Here is a 20,816-nt window from a genome sequence, read left to right on the forward strand (position 1 = left end):
TTTTCATGAACCACCAGCTGTTTAACCAAAGAAATAATTTAAATTCTTTTATATAATCTCTCTTACAAAATCCTTTAGTTTTCTCCTAATCCTACTCATGGTTTGGGGTTTGCTGGACGCAACCACAATGGCTCTGTAATAGGCAGCCCAACTGTATTTACAGTCCTCTAGTATGGTGATATGTCCTTCTGAATTAAGGATCTGACCTTACGAACACATAGTCCCGATCTATACTAGAAAATGAGTTTGGTTTAACTACATTGGTCAAGGGTGTGAGAAATCCATACCCGAGTCATTTCAAGCCGACATAAGTCCCTGTGTAAACAGCACTAGATCGATGGAAGAATTTTTCCATCAACCTGGCTACTGTCTCTTGGGGAGGTGGACTGCCTACAGTGACAGGCGAACCCCTCATGTCGGCCGTACATAATGTCTACACTGAAGCACTACTGTAGCGTTTTAAGTGTAGACAAGCCCTTACACATTTAAATTTGCTCAGTGGAAAATTAGTGGGACTACTCAAGTGGACCAAGTGAAGTGCATAAGAAGTGTTTGCAGGAGATTCTAGAGGCTTTTGCTAAATATACTTGGTCATTTCCCTTTCCTAAGGAGCATACTAATTTAACATGGAAGTCTACAATGAATTATGTTGGCAGAACTCAACTAGAATTTCAGAAGCAAAAATAAGGAAAAAGTTGTCAAAATACACAGAGCACGTTCAGGTAAACATTTAAAATTTATTAAACTTTTTGGTCAAAATAATTGAACAAGTATATACAATCCCATTGTATTAGCTCTATTATGTATTTTAAGAACAAGGTCAAATCTAATGCTTAAATGACCTAGTTCCACATTTCAAGATTTGCAAATAGTGTCACAACCAATATACAGTATAAGATTTTTATTTAAACTTTATTCATAGAACCCCAAAAAGTTAGCTGTATTTACTAGCTTATTGTGAACAAGAGTGGCACTATGGACATTAATTGAGAGGGAAGGAACAGAGACATTTTTCTCTTGCATATCCATATCTGGTTGAGTAATCATAATACACCTTCATTTTATTAAAAATGGAGTGTAAACCACACTTCTGTATTTCATCAGGGAGGCTCAAAGGATCCGATTTTCAGAAGACACCTCTGATTTTGCAGGCACATTTTATAGCCTTTACATATCTAGGTAATTTGATGCTATTAAAATGTGCCTGCAATTATTTCAGGTACAATTTTACACCCACACCTGTTTTGGGTGAAAAACTGATGGATGAGTTTCAGGCCCTTTTGAAAGAGAGTACCAAGAATTATTCTTTAACCTTCTGTTGTCAACAGGAACAGACATTACCACAAATGCATTTCACATCAGTATGTAGCCTCCATATAACCTGATCTCATGGTCTCAACGGGTTACAATATGTTAAAATTTGTTATGTTGTGCTGCTGTTTGGCATAATAAGTTAATTTTTTTAACTGCAACGTGAAATTCAATATACATATTATGCCAAATTTTTAATATTTAAAATAAAGTATATTTTTTTCCAAAACAAGTAGTACTAACCAGGTTAAAAAAAAAATAATGCACATAAGGTATGTGTCTATGTCGAACATTTGAGAGGCATCTGTTAAACCGGATTTTTAATTGTTAAAGCAGCAATTTTGTTGAATGTTTTAAGATATTTTTTCCTTCTTTCTATTATGGCTCTAGATAACTTTATACCAACCTTTTCAATCTCCTACTTTTTGTATAAAGTATGATGTAATTTTACAGGAAACCAACACAATTTCAACTAATGACAGTTTTGTGGAAACTAATTTTAGAGTTTGAAATATTTCATACTACACAAATCTGTTCATACCTGCCTGTCAAAAATCAATGTTCTGGGACAAACTTTTCAAATCTTCCCATCAGAATTATTTTTCACAACCTCAATACATGCGATAAAAAAATAAAAAGACTGAATACATACTTTCAGATTTAAAAACACTTTTTATAGTTTGTTATTTTTATTAAGTGGTTTACACCAGAAGGTGTGGTTATAGATACAGTTGGTGAGTAAATATACATGGAAACCTGCCTACAAACCCAACTCAAGACCTACCTAAGTGCTCAGAGATAAAAACACCTAAGCCTAGATAAAAGGCCAGAGAAGGAATGTTTACAGGCATAAAGCACAATAAATGTTTTGAAAGGCCCAAATATTACAGCAGAGAAAGAGCGCAGAGACAGAAATTACATTTTTATGACAAGTTTTCTTCTTGGGTGTTAAATTTTTGGTCTATAAACTGGAAAGGAAGGCTCAGACTTAAATAAATACATTTGAGTATTGGCCTTTATTGAGCACTGTCCATCAATTCTGCTTCTAGTGGGCTTTTTCTTGTTGAAAATTGCAACTCACATCCCCCTCACTGAAGGCAGAACTACACCACGAACTCAAAACCAGGCAAGCTTCTCTCCTTTATCTATAAAGGGAAGTAAGTGCATCAATGTTCTTTACTGGTAGGACAACAAGGCCTTCTTTTTTACAGAAACAACTGAGCTTAACTATGCAAGAAGACGACTTTGTCCTCAAATAAGCCATCTTTAGTTAATTTTGTCCTGGAATATATACAAGTTATTGGTGGCAGCTACAGCAATGATGTTCTCTGTGGGGTGCCATGCTGTATGAAGGATCTTCTTGTTGAAGTCCAGACTGTCAACACTTATCTCATCTTTCTTTCTCTTACCACCTGTACACACTTTGCGTGGCTTTAAGATGGCACGAGGTTTGCTACTTTCTCTTGATGCTTCTAATGTAATATCCCGTCGTGTGTTACGGTCAAACATCCTAAAGAAATTGTTGTAGGAGCCAGTCATAATAGCACTGTTTAAAACCAGAAGAAAAGGAAATATTTTACTTGGATTACTAAAGACCATAATATATTATTCCACTCCAGTATACCTCATTTATTTCTTCTGTGCACAGAATGAATGACTGCCAGGGCTCAAGTTTAAAACTAGAACCTTGCACTATATTCTTTTCTCTTACTTTATGTCCTTCCTCATTGCCACTCCTTTGATCCATCTTCCCACATCATCATTTATTTCATACATCACATTCACCACTGCCTCCTCTCCAGCTCTCTCCCCACCCCCTTGCTATCCTACACATCCTCTCCCCTCACTGTCTCTTCTATTACAGACACAGACAAATCACTCATGACCTTTCCCTGCTCTAGCCCTCTGGACCAGCACAAGAAGAAGTGGCTGGTGAAGTAGCAGCACCCTCCCTGTCACAGCTGACAGCAGAACTGCCCCTATTCCTACTGTAGTATTATCCCTTCCCTACTCCCTCTTCATCCTACAGCACTGGAAGCAGCCAGGGGGAAAGGTAGTCCTTGAGCAACCACCCAATTCCAGCTAGCAGTGCCAGAAATGCAGGGCAGCTCTCCTGCACTGCAGACACTTGGATGTGTATTTCAAAACTGCTTCCTGGAGCCCAAAGCCACTTCCCAGATACCAGTTATGTCTACCTTCCCCTGATGAGAACAAATTATAAAAGTTAACACAAATATCTACATCACAGTGAAAATTCAATAATTGAGAACAGTGTAAAACGAGTTGACTAATATCAAAATATAAGGAATACTATACTGATTGGATTATACCAGAGAAGGAGAGAACTTCTCTGGGGTGGAAACAGCGCCACATAAATTGTGTAACAAGAACGACATCAGAGCCTTAATTATAGAACAGATTTGTTTATCTATAACAGTCTAAACCTATGATAGTTCTTTTGACTTTGAGAAATCAAAAAGGTAATGCAGGTAACCTTTCGCCTGAAAATTTCAGAAAATGATCAACTTTGTTGAAAGATATTTAACTCTTGTATTAGCAGAAATGTAAACAGATTGACAACTCCTTTCTGGAACTTGATACGAGCAGGGTAGGACTGCTAATATTCCAAGTGAGATTTTTGCTATGACCCTAATAAGTTCTTTGTCATGGTTACAGATGTAGCTGCACCTATGTCCCCTTTCTGATCTCTCTGAGTGCACTCCTTCAGGTGTTAGGCTCATTCTTATACCTATCCCAGGGTGGAATTTTGCAATGCTCCCTCTCCTTGACTGGGACCTGGGCTACAGTACCCTATCAAACATTTTTGCCCTGCAGATCTTCCTGTGTTTGCGCATCAGGTTCTTCCCTTCAGGAATCTGTGACCAGAGGTCTATATTGACCGAACAGCTTTCTTAAAACAAAAGCATTGTTTATTTTGCTGCAGAAACAAAGCCTTAGGGGACAAAAGGATTTTAAAATAAATAAGTCTATATGCATGTCTATCTTATTTCAGAGTCCCATCATCCCATGATGGGGACATATGCAGGTCTAGCTTTCCCAGAAACTTGGAGTGAGCCATTATGTCAGAGTCTTATTTTAATCTGGTTCCTTGTAGGTTCTACCTCCCCAGGAGAGCATGTTCCTATTTATACCCTGCTATGGTTCTCTTGTTCTTTGGCGGGTCCTGGCCAAAACCAGTTTTGTAGGGTGTTTGGAGACTGAGGAAGAATCAAGCTAGCAGTGCTGGCATTGTCCCTTAACAACTCTCCAGTGTTTGCTGATAAGTAGCTCTCGAGCCATTCTTCTCCTTCCTGCCTGTATTTCAGACATACCCCTATTGAGCTAATATAGCAGTATATTCATAGAGTAAATACCCAGTAACCAGGCCAACATACAATATCAATAAGTTATCACAGCGCAGTTCCAAACCACCACACTCTTGTATATCACTTTTTATCCAGAAATTTTTAATGTTTCCATGGATCATATAACAAAACAAAAGCTAGAAGACGTAAAACTGCATTATACAGCTACCTCTGTTTCTGTATGTATTGTTTACCTTTGACAACAAATTTAAGGACAAAGCCCAGCAGAAAGGTTGGAAATAAAATTAAACAAAAACTGATCTTTCAAAATAATGAAAACCAGTTCTGTATTTGTCTTATTTAAAAAAAAAAAAAAAAAAATGAAAAAATTGTTTCAGGATAGTTTTAAAGTCAATATCCAAAAAAGCTAGTTGTACGCAACTGCAGCAATAATTTATACTAAAATAGGGTTAATTGAGAGAAAGTTTACATTGCCTTTGCCACCTTTTTGAGGATGCAAAAGGTAAATATTTTCAGACCTTAATCTTGCAAATTGACTTCAAAAGGACTGTTCACATACTTAACATAAGTTAAGTGTTTTCAGGATTGGGGACTAAATTTCTGAAATTAACCTTACCTATCAGAACCATTCCAGCAGCACTCAAACTTGTCAAAGATGCAGTCATTTTCATAGAGAGAACAAAGCTTGCTTCGAAGATATTCATGAACCTTAAAACATTTAAGGAAGTATTAGACAGATCTAAAAAAAGAAAAAGATGCTTTTTTTTTTTTAAATTAAAAAATATGAACACTTTACCTGATATGTCTCTACAGGCCTGTTTTCCATATTGAGATCCCACACTTTAACTGAAAGGTAGTCTCTTGTCATCATGTATCGACCACTGTGACTGAATTTTACATCAGATATTGAGGAAATAATTTCTGAAAAGAATGATCTGCTGCTGGGATCTTCAGGCTCTTCAAAAACTGTAAATTAAGATGTAAAGTAAAACTGAATCCAATACACAAAATGTTACAAATGGCAATACTATTCAGTATTTACATATTTTAAAATCATGGACCTGAATACTAAATCATCCATTTAAAAAAAGAAAAGAAAAAGAGATTATAGCCCTGCTTAGCTTTTTTTTTTTTTTTTTTTTTTTTTTAAAAAGGTGATCTTTCTTTAAAAAGGCACTAAGTTCTCGTAGCTAGAACCACTAGCTGCTAAGCTCCAATGGGTTCTCCCATTAGGACATATCAAGAAGCTGCAATTCCTGGAGTTTTGGAATGAACATTAAGAGGCAGAAACTAAAAAAAAACCAGTATATGAAGTTAAATTCAAAAGTCACTGTGTTCCCTCTAGGACTACTGATTATTCTATAACTACCATAATGTAAAACTAAAAAATTTTTAAATGTGAAACAGTAAGAGAAGTCAGTATCTCCAGTGTACATTTCTTTTACAGATCCCACATCTTTTAGTGGTGCTGTAGGGTACATGGTTTATTTATAAGTGAATATAAATTGCACCACACACAAAATCTACTGAAAGAGCAAGTTTGTATTTACACTGAAATTCAATGAGGATCTTTGTCTGCTTTCTTGAACCGTGCTTCTTGGTTAGGTTGAAAGTCATTTACTCTTAATTCTTCAAATCAATGACAATATGAACCATTCAACACCAAGGGAATAATACCAAAGTTCTTTCTTACAAACCTTTTATGAAAACATCACAGACTACGGTACGTTTTACAGAGTAAAGGAAACTAACAAAAATATGACAAGTTAGATTGGCCATTGACATTTCCAATTATATAAGCTAAGTTGACTAAAAAGGAAATGTGCCATACCATACTTGCCACAATGTTTAAATATTTCTCTTCCCCAATCAAAAAACCCTCATCTTTGCTTCAGAATATGAGCTTACCTAGAAATATCAATGCAATTTAGGTAAACCCCAAGAAGTAGTGATATATAAAACCATTACTACTGTAATACAACCAAGAAACAACAGGCTGTGCGCAAAGATGGGCCCTATTCCTTATGGTGGAAATATAAAAGCTTTCCTCACCTATATGAGGCTGTGTGGCTCAGTGCTTCAAAAACACTGGCCTTTCACCTCTGGGAACTGGCTTCAAATCCAGCACAGATCATTATGAATAAAATTCATTCCGATAGGTGTAAATGGTCACAAATGAAATGGGTTCTGGCAGCCTCAGCCCAGTTCCTAATGCACAAAGGTAGATGTCAATAAACTGCCCTTAACTGGCACTTGTTAAGCAGATACCTTTGAGAAGCACCAAGACTGAGTCTGGACAGAAGACAGGTCTCACTGGTGCCAAAAGCACTTGAGTCACATCGTCAATTGTCTCATGCTACACTTCTGCTTGCTGATGGCCTAGAACAAGACAATTAAAATGTTCCATTCTACAAAACTATGACTCCTTACCTTTGTAAGTTCTTTACCAATAAGCAGAATTTGACATTTTAATGTTTGTTTATATAGGTAGAACACCTACACGGTCTCTTGTTGTATATGACAAAAAAGTCTATAAAGCAAGAAGATATAGTCTAAATTACTTACACTTTGAATGTCTATCACAGAGGGCTGAAGAACGCATATCACAGAGTCGTATAGTTCCTTTGCTACTACTGTAGACAAACACATTACAATGATGTGGGTGAAACTCTGCAGCAGTAATCACTTCTGTTAGTTCCTCCATGTTAGCGGGCTTAATATCTACAATGTCTGAAAGTTGGTTGGTAAAGGCAACAAATAGCATTTCCCATTTTTATTATTTCTAAAATACAATTTCCAAAAAATGGTTAATTATGGTTGTGGTATATTTTTAGAAGCATAAGATAAGTTCCTCCCTTCTGCTTTGCGGGCATTTACTCATTGTAAAAGGACAGGAGTAGCATAAAAATAATCCTGGGCTGGTCCTAGAATCTGTACCCTAAAAACTAAAAATATTTGTGTGGCTTTCATTCCTCTTATGCCCTGAAACAACTTAATGGCTATTTTATATTTCTCTCACCTTTACTTTTATTGAAGACACCTACGTTACTTGCCAAAATATCTCTTGGACCATTTTGGCCTGAAATAGGCAGCCGTAAGCCATAGCAAAAGGGTCACTTTCAGTATTGTCTGTAAGGCCTATCCATACTTGCTATGCAAAATTCTAAGTCTTTATTTCAAGATTAACATCAGACTACATAGCTGACACTTTGAATACAACAGGAGATAGAACTCTCTAGCGAAATGGAATTTTTATTTTACATATATTAATCAATAAGATCATTTAATGGAAGACTGACCCCCACATTTAAGATATATGGTCCCAGAATTTCACCTCGTCTTCACTTTCTGCTCTGCAAAATTAAACTACCTAAACTCTACATATCTTCCTACTTGCAGCTTTTCATTTCAAAAACATGTTTCACTGTGAATTAGTGCATTTGAACTAGTGTTTAATTATATGACTAGAGTTAAATGGAAGTATTTAGGGAACTTGTGTTTAGTAAAACTGCAAATATAACAGTGAAAGTGTTTCTATTAATAGTCAAAACAGAAATTTATATATAATCATAGAATTCATACAGGAAAAGGATACTAAAACTTCTATCTGTGATTTCTAAATGCCATAGGTTAATTCTTAGGTCATCTGCAGAAAGGTATGTTTCATGATCACTATTTACTGAAATAGAGTTTATGTGATACGTGTGCGCATTTGCAAATATCCTTCGGGGACTTGCTTCTACCATTAGGTCCATGGGTTTCAATATTGGCACCTGCAAAGGGGAAGAGAAGATACAAGAAAAGTCAGTGTTTATATGTGGGGAAAAGTTCACTGTAAAGATAAAAAAGAGCTAGTAATTTGTGATTCAAAAGTTTACATTAAAGATGAATTCATTCAACTACTGTATACATAGTCATATTTCCTATTATGTAAAATAGCAATGTAGACTACAGAAATCTCACTTTCTCTCTGTACAGGAACACAGTTCACTTAGTTATGGGGCACTTTTCAAATCCACTGGGCAAAAAAAACTAATAAAACAGTTGCCCACCCTACTCTGATTTTCCATATTAGCACTCACAAACCAGATCCCAGATTGTCATTTTTTGCATTTCAAATATGTAAGACTCTCCCATACAAGTTTATACTGAACAATTTCGAGATACTCAAATTGAAACTCTCATATACCTGAAAACATATCTTCTGTAGTTACTTATAAGATCTATAACAAAAATTAGCTAAACAAAAGAGATCTAAGCCTGTTTACTTTGAGCATCTGATAGCACTTGGTGCACTGACTGTTTCTCCTTTAACAGTCAGTTAATCCCTTCTAAACATCAACAAGGGAGCTGAAAAACCCTTAAAACAACATTTTAAAATGGAATGAAAAAACTATTTGAAGGATGAACAACAAGAATATGGACTTTTAAAAGAAAATTAGTTAATTTACAAATGAAATCAAATTAACCATGTCCTCGTAACACAATCTGATGCTCTTTTTACTGAACTATTGATAAATTATTTTTAACACACCAAGAGAATAGAAATAATTTTTTTTAAAAAGCTTAGATACAAGAGGTTTCTGGAGTTGCCACATATCTTGTTTATTATAAAAAACATTCCTCTTTTTGCCACTAATGATTAGTCACATTTTAACATTTAAGGTTAAAATGTAAGAAAAAATATAATGGATGAAATGGAGTGCTAGGATGAGGTGGACTAAAAATATTATTTTAGGGTACATGAGTTTTATAATAAAAGAACAATCAAAATCCAGGAACACTAGAATTAGTGTAATTAAGGAAAGGTTAAGCAAAATCTAAATTACAATTAATGCAATTAAGTGTGAAATTCTCCTTTAACTCCTGGCTGCAAGGCTGCACAGAGGAACAGTGGGCACATGAGCCACACAGAGGGCTTCCACTCTCCATGTCCAGTGGAAAGGCCCTCTGTGCCAGTTTCGTAGATCAGTATTGAAGGAATGGGGATGTCTTTATGTGAATCCAGTAGGCCTAACACCCCAAGTGTCCAGGAGTGGCTACACCTGCAATTCTGGAGTACCTGCTATTTGGAGGGGAGTCACTGTGTACCACATTGACAAGGATACATTCCCTGCATCTAGTTATTTAGGTTTTATGTGGGTGAAGCAAATTTCTTCTAAAATGCACGAGAAAGGGTGAAGTAAAATTCACACAATGAAATCTAAAAGTAACTTTTGAGACTAGAATGTGAAAATGAAATAGCATCAGGCGAACATATTAAGAAACCACCTGAATCATTCCTGGGTGATTGATTATGAAAAACATACAAGTGTAAATATTACCAAATCTCAAATAAAAGGAACATATGTTATTAATAAGTTACTGGTGAAACTAAACCCTGAACCACAAAGCTTCCTAGTAACTGCGCCATGCAAGTAGTTTTTACTACTTATAGCTATAGGACACTAAGAAAAATGTTACGTACACATACAATCTTGTTCTGGAAAAGTGACTTGACCTATTATTGCAATTTGATTGGGTTGTGACTGGCTTTAATAATACTGTGTTTTTATACCCTCAGTAATATAAACACACATGACCAAAAGTAGAAAGGCTTCTCGTTTCTGCTCTGCAAGTATAGTAGAACCTCAGATTTAAGAACACACAGAATTACAAACACTGACCAGTCAACCACACACCTCATTTAGAACCAGAAGTACGCAATCAGGCAGCAGCAGAGACAAAAAGCGCAAATACAGCACAGTACTGTGTTAAACTACTAAAAAAATAAAGGAAAAGCTTAAAAAAAAACTGTAAGGTAAGGAAACTCTGTGCTTGTTTCACTGAAATTAAGATGGTTAAAAGAAGCATTTTTCTTCTGCATAGTAAAGTTTCAAAGTTTATTAAGTCAATGCTCAGCTGCAAACTTTTGAATGTTTTCATAATGTTTTGTTCAGAGTTACAAACAACTTCCATTCCCGAGGTGTTCATAACTCTGAGGTTCTACTGTATTCTGTTTTGTCTTGACACAGCATTCAATCCATAGTCTTCCTGCAATGGTTTCATATTTTAAAAAGGGCAAATCAGGATTAGGAATGGATCCAGTTCTTTAGTTTATGATGGTGCAATAGAAGAAAATGTTATCAATAACATTTATCTAAATATTAAAAACATTAAATCCACAAGCAGTAAATCAAAACCATTAGGAAAAAAAAAAACTTTTGAGCCTTTTCAATTTCAGAAGAAGCTCCACTCAATCAAATACAAGATCAAATGTCTCTTGTAATGCATCCTTGAAACCATTAAATTTAGACCTAGATGGCCAGTTTGTTTTAATTAACAAGTGAGCTGAACGTTACTGAAAAATATTCTTTAAATTTAATTTTCCACCCATGTCAAAGATAACCACCCTGTTTTAAGTGAAAATTTATGATCCACACACATGTTGCGAGATGGGTCATTAACACAACAGGCTATTCAGGGAGATAAGTAGAAGTGATACACTATCTTTGAACCTAGATAGTGCAAGAGTCTTATGTTAAAAAAAAAGTTCATTCAAAAATATTCTTCTATCTTAATAATTTTACTGTCTTCTATATATTATTTAGACGAATGAAAGGATACACCTAATGAAAAATTTTATTAACTTAATTTTAAACAGACTTTAAAAACCCTATTTATATTTACAACAGCATTAAGATGTTCCAAGATGTCACTAAGAAGCTCATAACAAAATATTTGTGTCGGAAGCACTCTGGTCTTTAATCTTCCCAAAGCATCTAGGCAGTGTTTTATGGGCCCATGAATTAATGAAACTTCAGTAATATCTTTAATTTAATTCTGTATGTTTTGTATTATCCTGAAATACCCAATACAGTTTTGACTCCACATAATACAAACTGCAATACAAGACAACTTTATAAATGAATAACACCTCTTTTTAAATGTACAAAGGTAAAGTTGTACATTCAAAAAAGCAGATTTAACGAGAGCCAAAGGAAAAACCAAAACACATACTCGTAGTGCTGTGATTCTAAATGGATCCCGAAGTCGTCCATCTTCATCTTTCAAGTTATAACCTTCAGCTCTTTTATCCCTTTCACTTATTTTCCATAATTTAATAGTTTTATCTAAAAACAAAAATTCACATTCTTGAAATTGAAATTACAAAATTAAAGATGATTCAATAAATTATTATAAAGTTATATGCCAGATTATAAACTCTCCCGGGCAGGGATTGTTTCTTCATCTGGGTTTCCTCTGTGCCTATTACAAAGAGGCCTCAATTCCGATTGTGGCCTTTGAGTGCTACCATAGTATAAAATGATTAAACACAAACATTACATACTAAAAGTATTTTACTTTGTTTGAACTGCTTATGAAACCATTCAGAATTGTCATTAAAGTTGCCTATTTTAACTAGTTATATACAATTTCCAGACATATATAAATTTTAAATGGTGTTAAAGTTGAGAATACAGTAATGCAGAGATTTGCAGGGATGTTCTTAATTCTTATTATGCCCCAAACAAGCAAGATAAACTGAGGAAGTTTGGAATTAAAACTGAAATGAAAAAAAATTCAAATATATTACTGTATGGAAATGCATAGTTAAGGACCTAACACCTTAATTCTGCTCTGTAGCACCAGCATAAAATAATCACATAAAGGCATTTTAGTATTTGATATCCTGGATTAGATTAAGTCCAAAGAGACATTAGATTTTTCATATTTTTTCCCTTATGGTGTCACTATAGGATAGAGTTAAGGTTTTCTGGGCGCTCTACCAGTACATTTTCATTTCTTTAACATGCTTGGATTTCTTTTAACTTCAACTTTGAATTTCCAGGAAACAGCTTTCTCGGCCATTCCCTGAAATACTGGATTCCAATCTAAGGACTATAAAAGCCATGTTGGATTTATTATTCAAGGGGGGAAAAAGTCATGCCATAGTTCCTAAATTACTATAATTTTTCATATGCAGTCAATTTCCCAGATAAGCATCCCCAAAGGCAGCAGCCTCTTCCCCTCCTCACCCCCCTCCCCGCAAACCCCCCCCCCCCTTCCCAAACTATGAGCTCTTCTTACAGCAAGCAAAACTAGGCCTCTCCTTCCACCTTCTGGAGCCAGAGAATAGTACTTTGAATTTAGCTTTCAGCTCACCTGCTTTTTCAGTATGGTTCAACTTATATTCCATTGGAAAATCTACCTGTGAAAGAATCTTATTCTCCTTCAGGGTCACCAATCCCCATGATCCTTGTGCACATAAGGATATTGAACTATTAAGACAGAAAAGCTCTTTTTTCCACTGCAGAAAGATGGAAGAATCAGTCTCCAGGGACAAAGTTAGAAAGGAATGTTACCTTGAGCCCATAAGTGAGGTTGTGTAAGAAGATTTAAGGAAGAGCACTACACAGGGCAAACCGCCTTGTGAAGGTCAGGAGCATCTTGGTCTGCTGGTTCAGACAAAGAATTAAACCCTAGGCTTCTGGAGACTAGCAGGTCATCTATGTGAAATAAGTTGTCCAAGAATGAGGCTGTGAGTTTTTCAATATATGATAGATTGAAAGCTCTGACAAAAATATTCTGAGGACCACCAGCAAGGAGCATTAATGCAAGTGCGTCTTGACTGACTCGGTCCCACAAATTTCCATGTTAAAAGTTCTTCTCCAAGAAGGCATATGATTATTCTATCCCTTCCATGCTTACAGCAGAACCAAGGCACCAATGGGCTTCTGGGCTAAGTGGTGGTTCTGACTTTTGAGGGGGAAGAGGAGCAATGTAGGATCAGTGAAACTATGAAGCCAGAAGTACTGGGTATACTTATATCTGTTGACATATCATAAATGGAGGGGCATTTCTCACAAAATCATCTCTATCAACTAAAGGAGAAGGAACACACTGCACCTGGAGGAGACTGACTCTGCAAAACACTGAGTGTAAGGAAAAACATTCAAAGCCCCTGACTCTATCCTAGCTAATCCTGAGGTAAAAACATGATTGGGGGAAAAAAAGTCAAGGTAAAAATCTAAGCAGAAGTCTAGCCTCTTTATCTGCTAAGGCAAGGAAACAGCAGAGAAGCATGAATCATCCACTTTCCTTTAGAGGAAGAATGTGATTTCGAAGAAGTCTGCTATTTTTATTTGCTGTTAGGAAAAAAATCTACTCCTCTGACTTAAGGAGGGATGTTTGAAAAAAAAAGTTTCTCCTCCTTAAGAAATAAGTATACACATATGAATATACAGTAAAAGGTTTGGGTAGCATGCACAATGCATTTGCATTTAGTAATTTGTTTCTGTTATTCCCCATCAAGCTGACAAAGAGATTTGCAGTTGAACCAGTGACCTCCTGAGGAGTGAGACTTCCTTTATATTTTAAAATTCTATGAAAAGTGTGACATACCCATTTGAATAAACCTTTCTTTCAGAAGGTGTTATATGCACTATTTTCATAAACAAAAAGGAGACTGATATACAATGTTGAAATGTACAGGGATTTGTTCTGCTGTTTCACAGCTGATGTCCCTGGTGTTCTGTTTAACAGGTGATCATGAGATAATGGACAAGCCTTGTGAAAGGTAATAGGGTATGGGTTTTCATCCTGTAGGTCATGATCACCCTCCCCTCTGCCCTTCCTTTACAGGGCGGGGAGTCCTGAAATTATGGGAAAGAATCCAAAATTTATTTCTGTTGCAACGAGGTTAGATTACAGAAAAGTTGAGAACACACTGGATTAGAAGACTAAATAATTTATTTGTGGACAGAGGTATAACACAGAAAAGTGATTTAGTGGAGAAAGTAGACTGTTTAAATCCAAGTCCATGTCAGGAAAGAAAACCAATTATTTTTAACTTTACAAACAGGAGGGGACTGTCCATTCAGAAATTCAACATTCTTTCACTCAGTGTTGATGAACTGACACTTCCATAAAATGTAGATGATTCCAGTTAAATGCTGGATAAGGCGACAGAAACATTCTCTAAGGAGCTGGGGTGTGTTATTGCCAAAGGGACTGTAACTTCAACAGGACAGACAAAGAAGCAGCTTTGGCTGTTAGAATGCCAAGAAATTTCTACCATGCAAGGAACTATCCAGTTATTTCATAACTTAAAATTTACAGGTAGACTGCAAGTCCTTTTCATAGAATCCATATAACAGATATATCAGCTGAAACCTTTTTAAGTTTTCTTTCCATTCTATAAATTGTCTAATTCAATTTAGAATAAGCAAACTGCTGTATTTGTAGAACTGATAGATAGATATCTGAGGGAAATTGTTTGCTAGCATTCTGGAAAAAAAGTGAATTCTGCATGGGAGACAAGGAAGAATGAACCAAACCCCAAATGCTAATCAGAAAAGCTATCATCACTTTTTTAAAAACCTATAAACTAGTACCTTCAAGGCCTCTGAGTAAGGGTGTTTATTTGGATTACAAACAGGGCAGGGGCCTTCCTTTAAAATCTTATACAGTGGCAAGTATATCATCAGCAAATAATAACTGGGTAACAGTCAGATGTACAATAAAATGTAGGCTTCCAGAGGCATACAAGACCCAGCCCAACCAAAGATACAAAGTCCTTTCACGCTCACTTTGTAAGTTATTTTACGATAAAGAACACCAGTGCAATTGTATACTGCAGTATTCCATATGAAACTTAATCACACTTGCTCCATTTTTTAAATCTATTAATTACAAATAATAAGGTTACACTAGTTGAAAGATTAGAGGGAAATAATTTTGATGTCGTTTGTTTTCAGCATTTGATATCACTTTTGTACTCAGTTTCACTGCTTTCTTGTGTAGTTTCCATCTGTGTTCATCTTTCACACAGTAATGGGGGAGACAAACAGTTACAATCACTTTTTTCTAGTTGTAAAACAACAAAAATTGGCAGACAGATTCCGGGTCAGATGTAATACTTCAAACCAGTTTAAAAAAAACAAAAACAAAAAAAACCAACAGTAGTTTCAGTTCAAGTTCATACGATCTCTTTAGACTTGCCAACCGGCATTTTCAGGACAGTGTAGGAGTAATAACCTACAAAAAAGCCCTTCCCTATTAATAGTGCATTATGGTGAAACAGCAGTACTACAGTACCCAGCACAATGGTACTGCAATCCAGAATGAAGTATTTTAGTGGAAACCATAATATAAGTATTTACTACTAACTACATATATTAGAAGATAACCATTAAGATTTCCCCCAATTTAATAAGGCAGAGAGGAGAGGTAGGGCTGTATTTCAGATTTAAGTGAGACTCTTAATTGTATGTATGGTATCAACATACCATGGTCATGTATATAATGGAAATATAAATAAACGTATTCCTGTCAATACAGCTGTTCCTTTTAGTTTGAAAGCTATGCCAAGCAGGCACCAGGCTCTGATGTTTGGGAAACATACCACATTGTGGGAACCACCAGAAATAATGTTGCATCACTAACATCAGGTTGCTCTGTCATTGAAGAACGGCCCTGCCACTGGACAGCGCCAGGATCAGAGAAACACGAAGAAAGCTTAAAGGCTACTTCTCTCAAGCTATGCTAAGGATATGGGGCTAAATCCTACCTTTTGAAACACATTTGTGCATGACAGAAGCAGAAAGCAAACAGAGCTTCTTACATAGCCTTCAGTCATGCAAGCAGAACATCAGGCAGGGAAAGTACTGCTGGCTATTATGTCAGATTGCATATTACATCCAAGGACACATTCTGTGGGTTGGTAGGTATATCTTCCCATATTCCCCTAAGACAGCTAATGCATAGTTACTTCACTATTCTAAACACATGGTATCAAACTGAACATGCCTTGCATGGAATTAGAACTACGAAAAAAGGATACTATTCTGTTGTATGAAAGTAATGAACAAATGGATCCAGGATAAGACTATGAAATTCAACTAGAGTATCAAAAGATCTTGCTGTTTTACAAAATAAAAGTACACAATGAAATGTCCTTACCATTTGTAGACAGCAGGAAATGAGCAGCATTCTGTTGAGGTAACCACCTAATTTTATTAATTTTTTCCTCAATTTCTAGACTCTTCAAGTAGTCAAACTCAGGTTCATGACTCTGAAAGGTACTGTAAACATTATATTCTCCCCGAGAATGCGGACGGCTTTTATTCTGAAAGGAAGCAGAACATTTTTGTTAATGAAATAGAAGTTCTTTATTTATGTACCTAGAAAATGACAACACTTTATATACACTCTAAGAACAGATAAAATCAGCCAACTATTAATGACAAAATAAATGTGAACGAGGAATTGGGAAATGCTACTGGGCAAAGTCTTGATGAACTGGTCAAGATCCATTAGAATGATATTCTGTATAACTGGTCTTTTACAATACAAATTGTAAGTTTAATTTAAAATGTCCATTTTTGTTTAGTTTTAGAAATTGCAAAATCCAGTCTGTTCCTGCTATGTTTGATGCACCAGTATGCCCTCTACTGGCAATGTTCTAGCCACAGAATTTCACTGCACATTTAGACATGCCGTATATGGTTATGGAAAGACCCCATTTCTCACAAGATGTGTGGTTTTGTAAAGTTTTTAAAATGTATTTTTTTTAAATATACCAATGTTATAATATTACAAACTCTACAAAACTGCGCATATTGGAAGATAGTGGACTCTTACCACTATTGGGCAGCTCCAGTCCACAGTACGGTTCTGTGGCTGGTATGTCAGCAACAGAGAGCATGTGGCGCACCAAATAGCGATGGAGCAGGAGATCTGCAGCTGGTCTTGACTCAGAGATCTGCAGAGAAACAGAAGTTTTACAGTAGATTAATATTATACAAACGTTTCTTCTTGTTCTTGTTATTTGGGACAGTCAACATGTAATTTCTAAAATTGCTATGCAAACCGACATTAATGCAGATTTGCATTAAAAGTGACCTGCAAATTGTCATCTCCCCTTACCAATATGTGGCAAAACCCCAACAATCAAGTAAAGATGCTCCAATCCTGCAATGTGCTGAGCATCCTAAACTTCCATTCATTTCAATGGAAGGTGAGGACACTGCGTAATTCAAGATGACAACTTGGCTTCCACTCTGTTTTAGGCCACTATGACATTCATTCCCCACTCTTATTAGCAGGCTCTTGTTCAGGTGCTTCCCTATGTTAACAATAACCATCATGAAATACAGGCACAATATGAAATAGGCTGGTGAGGCCTCAGGTAATTCCTTGTTTGGGAATTATCTAGATTTAAAAAAAAAAAGTTGTGTATTATGTTACCTTAATTGTACATAATTTTAAATATTTTTTAAAAAAGATTACTGTGAATAGTCACTGAGGAAGGAACAGGAAGATACATCCTGTGAATATCAGCGTTAGCTCTGTGCCTACTATAGCACATTAACAGTTATCATATATGGAACAGGTAGTGAAGCGTATAGTTGACCAACACTATAACTGTCATCACACTGCGACTCCCTTCTGACAACAAAAATTACTACACGACCCCAGGAGGGGGGGGGACCGAAGTCTGAGCCCACACGAGCCTCCTCCCCCGCCCCCCCCAGACAAAGCCCCAGTACCGTGTGTGTGTGTGTGTGTGGGTGGAAGGGGGAAGAGGGGAGACAAGACTGAAACCCAAGGGCTTCAGCCCCAGGGAGGGCACCTGTAATCTAAACCCCGCCACCCAGGTTTGGCCCCAGGTGGTAGAGCTCAGGCTTTCAGCTTTAGCTCTGGGCCTCAGCAAGTCTAAGCCAGACTTGGTGACCCCAATAAAATGGAGTCCCGACCCACAGTTTGAGAACTGCTGCTCTAGCCCAGGGGGGTAAGCAGGACTTCCCTGCAGTTGCTTGTCCCAGCAGCCAGGGACTGCTGTTGTGCCAGGCACCAGAATTAAAAGCAGGAATACCGTCTCCTGTCTTCTCAATACTTCCACTGCTGGTGCCCAGCAAATTTTGAGAAAGAAATAGCAGCATAACTACAATGCAAAGGGATAAGGAGCCCTGGTGGGGAGACAGGGACTGAGACAAGGAGCCAAGGGGAGGAAGTAGGAAGGCAAGAGTAGGACTGGAACAAGTTCAGGTTGACAGGACCAAGGGCAGAACAGTTTATAATCACTGAGTATGCTACACTCAGAATTTGGAATAAAACCCAGGATTCCTGAATCTCTACATTCTTTTATCAAATTCTTCTATCAAAATATGTACCTCATCTCCCTCTACTGGCTGATCCACACAGAAGATGACAAGTCCCTACTGCTAGCAGTAACTGTTAGCTCAAGACCCTATCTACGCTGGCAAGTTTCTGTGTAGTAAAGCAGCTTTCTGCATTGTAACTCCTGAGGTGTACACACTGCCAAGCCACTTAGTATGCAGAAACTGTGCAGCTGCAGCGCTGTAAAAAAACAAAAACAAAAACCAAACAAAAAAAAAAAATACCACACACACCACCCCGACATGAGGCATACAGCTTTCTGCATTGGGGATACAGTGCCCTGGTTGATCACAGAGCTACAACTGGCCTCTGGAATGTGTTCCACAATGCCTGTTCTTGCCTCTCTGGTCATCGGTTTGAACTCTACTGCCATTCCCTCAGGTGACCAGTCATCACCACCCCGTGAATTCTGTGGGAATTTTGAAAGTCCCCTTCCTGTTTGCTCAGTGACATGTGCAGTGGTCTCAGTGCATCTTCCCAGGTGACCATGCCTGCTCCACGCACCAGGCGATCTCCCGCTTGGAGCAGTGCTGAGCTGCTGGACCTCATCAGAATTTGAGGAGAGGAGGCTGTCGAGTCCCAGCTGTGCTCCAGCCATAGGAATTATGATACCTTTGGACAGATTTCACAATGCATGACAGAAAGGGGCCATGACTGGGAAACACTGCAGTGCAGGGTCAAAGTGAAGGAGCTGCGCAACGCCTACCACAAGGTGTAGGAGGCAAACCATTGCTCTGGTGCCATGCCTACGAGCTGCCAGTTCTACAAAGAGCTGAATGGGATACTCGGTGGTGACTCCACCTCCACTGCAAAGTCCACTGTGGATTCTTCGGTGGCTCGCATGCCAGTTGAGAGTGGACCGAGCCAGGAGGAAGAAATCTTGGACGATGATGTGGCGGGGAAGGGGGACCCAGAAGCAGAACGATAACTTGGAAACCAGAGATGTTTGCAACCAGGAGCTCCTCTCTACCCTGGAGGAAGCTAGCCAGTCACAGCTGTCGGATCTTGGTGAAGCGCAAACAGGAGATGAGGCCCCTGATAAGTGGCTTTGATTTTGGGAATCACTGAAGCGAGTTGTTGGGGGCAGGAGGGTTGCAGAAAGCAGGCTTGTGTCTCTGTGATGCATGTACCACAACATGCCTAGTCTGAGCAGCGGAACAGGGTGTTGACTGACTCCCTCACTTCAGAAGCATCTGCCTCAGAGATCTCCAGGAAACTCTCATGAAGATACCGGGCAACCCGCTGCCGCAAGTTCTTCGGCAGAGCTGCTTGTTTCTTGCCCCAGTAAGGGTAACTTTCCTGCACCACTCTACTGTCACTGGGGGATAGGGTGGGGGGATCACTGCTGCATACAGGAGAGCCGCATAAGGGCCAGGGCGGTCAAAAAACAGGAATTGAAGAAGTGGTGGGACAGCAAGAGGAGGGACCGAAAGGAGCACACGGCGCACCAGAACGAAGCCACAGAGTGGCTCTTAAATGTTATGGAGTACCAAGTGGACACGCTCCAGGTGCTACTAGCACTGCAAACCAAGCAGCTCTGCACACGGCCTCCCTTGCAGTCACTGTTGCAAAACTCTTTCCCATGCGCTCCCAGACACCACCAACACGCTCTTATCAACCTCCTGGCTCCACTCAGTACCCGCTGCATTCCACTCCTCCCCCGTCACAGTCCAGCACTGTTTACTCCCAGTACGCACTGCACTCAACACCCGTCCCTCTGCAGTTTAGCCCTGCTGAAGTACAGTACTCACTGCACTGTACTCTAAAGGAGAAGGTTGGATATAATACCTGAACATACACAAATCTAACTGTCCCACGACCCCACCTCCTCCTGGGACCCTCCCCTCCCTTCCCCCTCAGTGCTGATGTGTTTTTTTGTTTGTCTCTCTCTTCCAGTTGTTGATTTTTAATAAAAGAATTGTGTTGGTCTGAAAGCAATCTTTAGTCTATTCATTGAAAGCAAACATAGCCCTGAAAAGCAGCAGCCAATTTTCTTAAACCTTCACAATACATTAT

General features: G+C 38.0%; 1 protein-coding gene across 5 annotated transcripts in view; it reads right to left on the minus strand.

Annotated features, from left to right (window-relative positions):
* Positions 1–717: 717 nt before the first annotated feature.
* PPP2R2D (protein phosphatase 2 regulatory subunit Bdelta) overlaps positions 718–20,816 on the minus strand; it is a 42,818-nt gene continuing 22,719 nt past the window's right edge. For 2 of the 5 annotated variants that reach the window (XM_043551133.1, XM_043551134.1), the window contains exons 4-10: positions 17,262–17,382; positions 16,581–16,746; positions 8,233–8,410; positions 7,203–7,367; positions 5,434–5,603; positions 5,254–5,345; positions 718–2,857 (exon numbers count right to left, since the gene is read on the minus strand). In XM_043551133.1, coding sequence (XP_043407068.1) covers positions 2,578–2,857; positions 5,254–5,345; positions 5,434–5,603; positions 7,203–7,367; positions 8,233–8,410; positions 16,581–16,610 — 915 coding nt within the window. In that variant the 5' untranslated portion in view covers positions 16,611–16,746; positions 17,262–17,382 and the 3' untranslated portion in view covers positions 718–2,577. Of the gene's footprint in view, positions 2,858–5,253; positions 5,346–5,433; positions 5,604–7,202; positions 7,368–8,232; positions 8,411–11,636; positions 11,750–16,580; positions 16,747–17,261; positions 17,383–18,793; positions 18,942–20,816 lie in introns of those variants that run through there. The other 3 variants (XM_043551136.1, XM_037903936.2, XM_043551135.1) reach the window with 3 other exon arrangements.

The sequence above is a fragment of the Chelonia mydas genome, chromosome 7 (genome assembly GCF_015237465.2).
Source record: "Chelonia mydas isolate rCheMyd1 chromosome 7, rCheMyd1.pri.v2, whole genome shotgun sequence".
NCBI classification, from domain to species: domain Eukaryota; kingdom Metazoa; phylum Chordata; order Testudines; family Cheloniidae; genus Chelonia; species Chelonia mydas.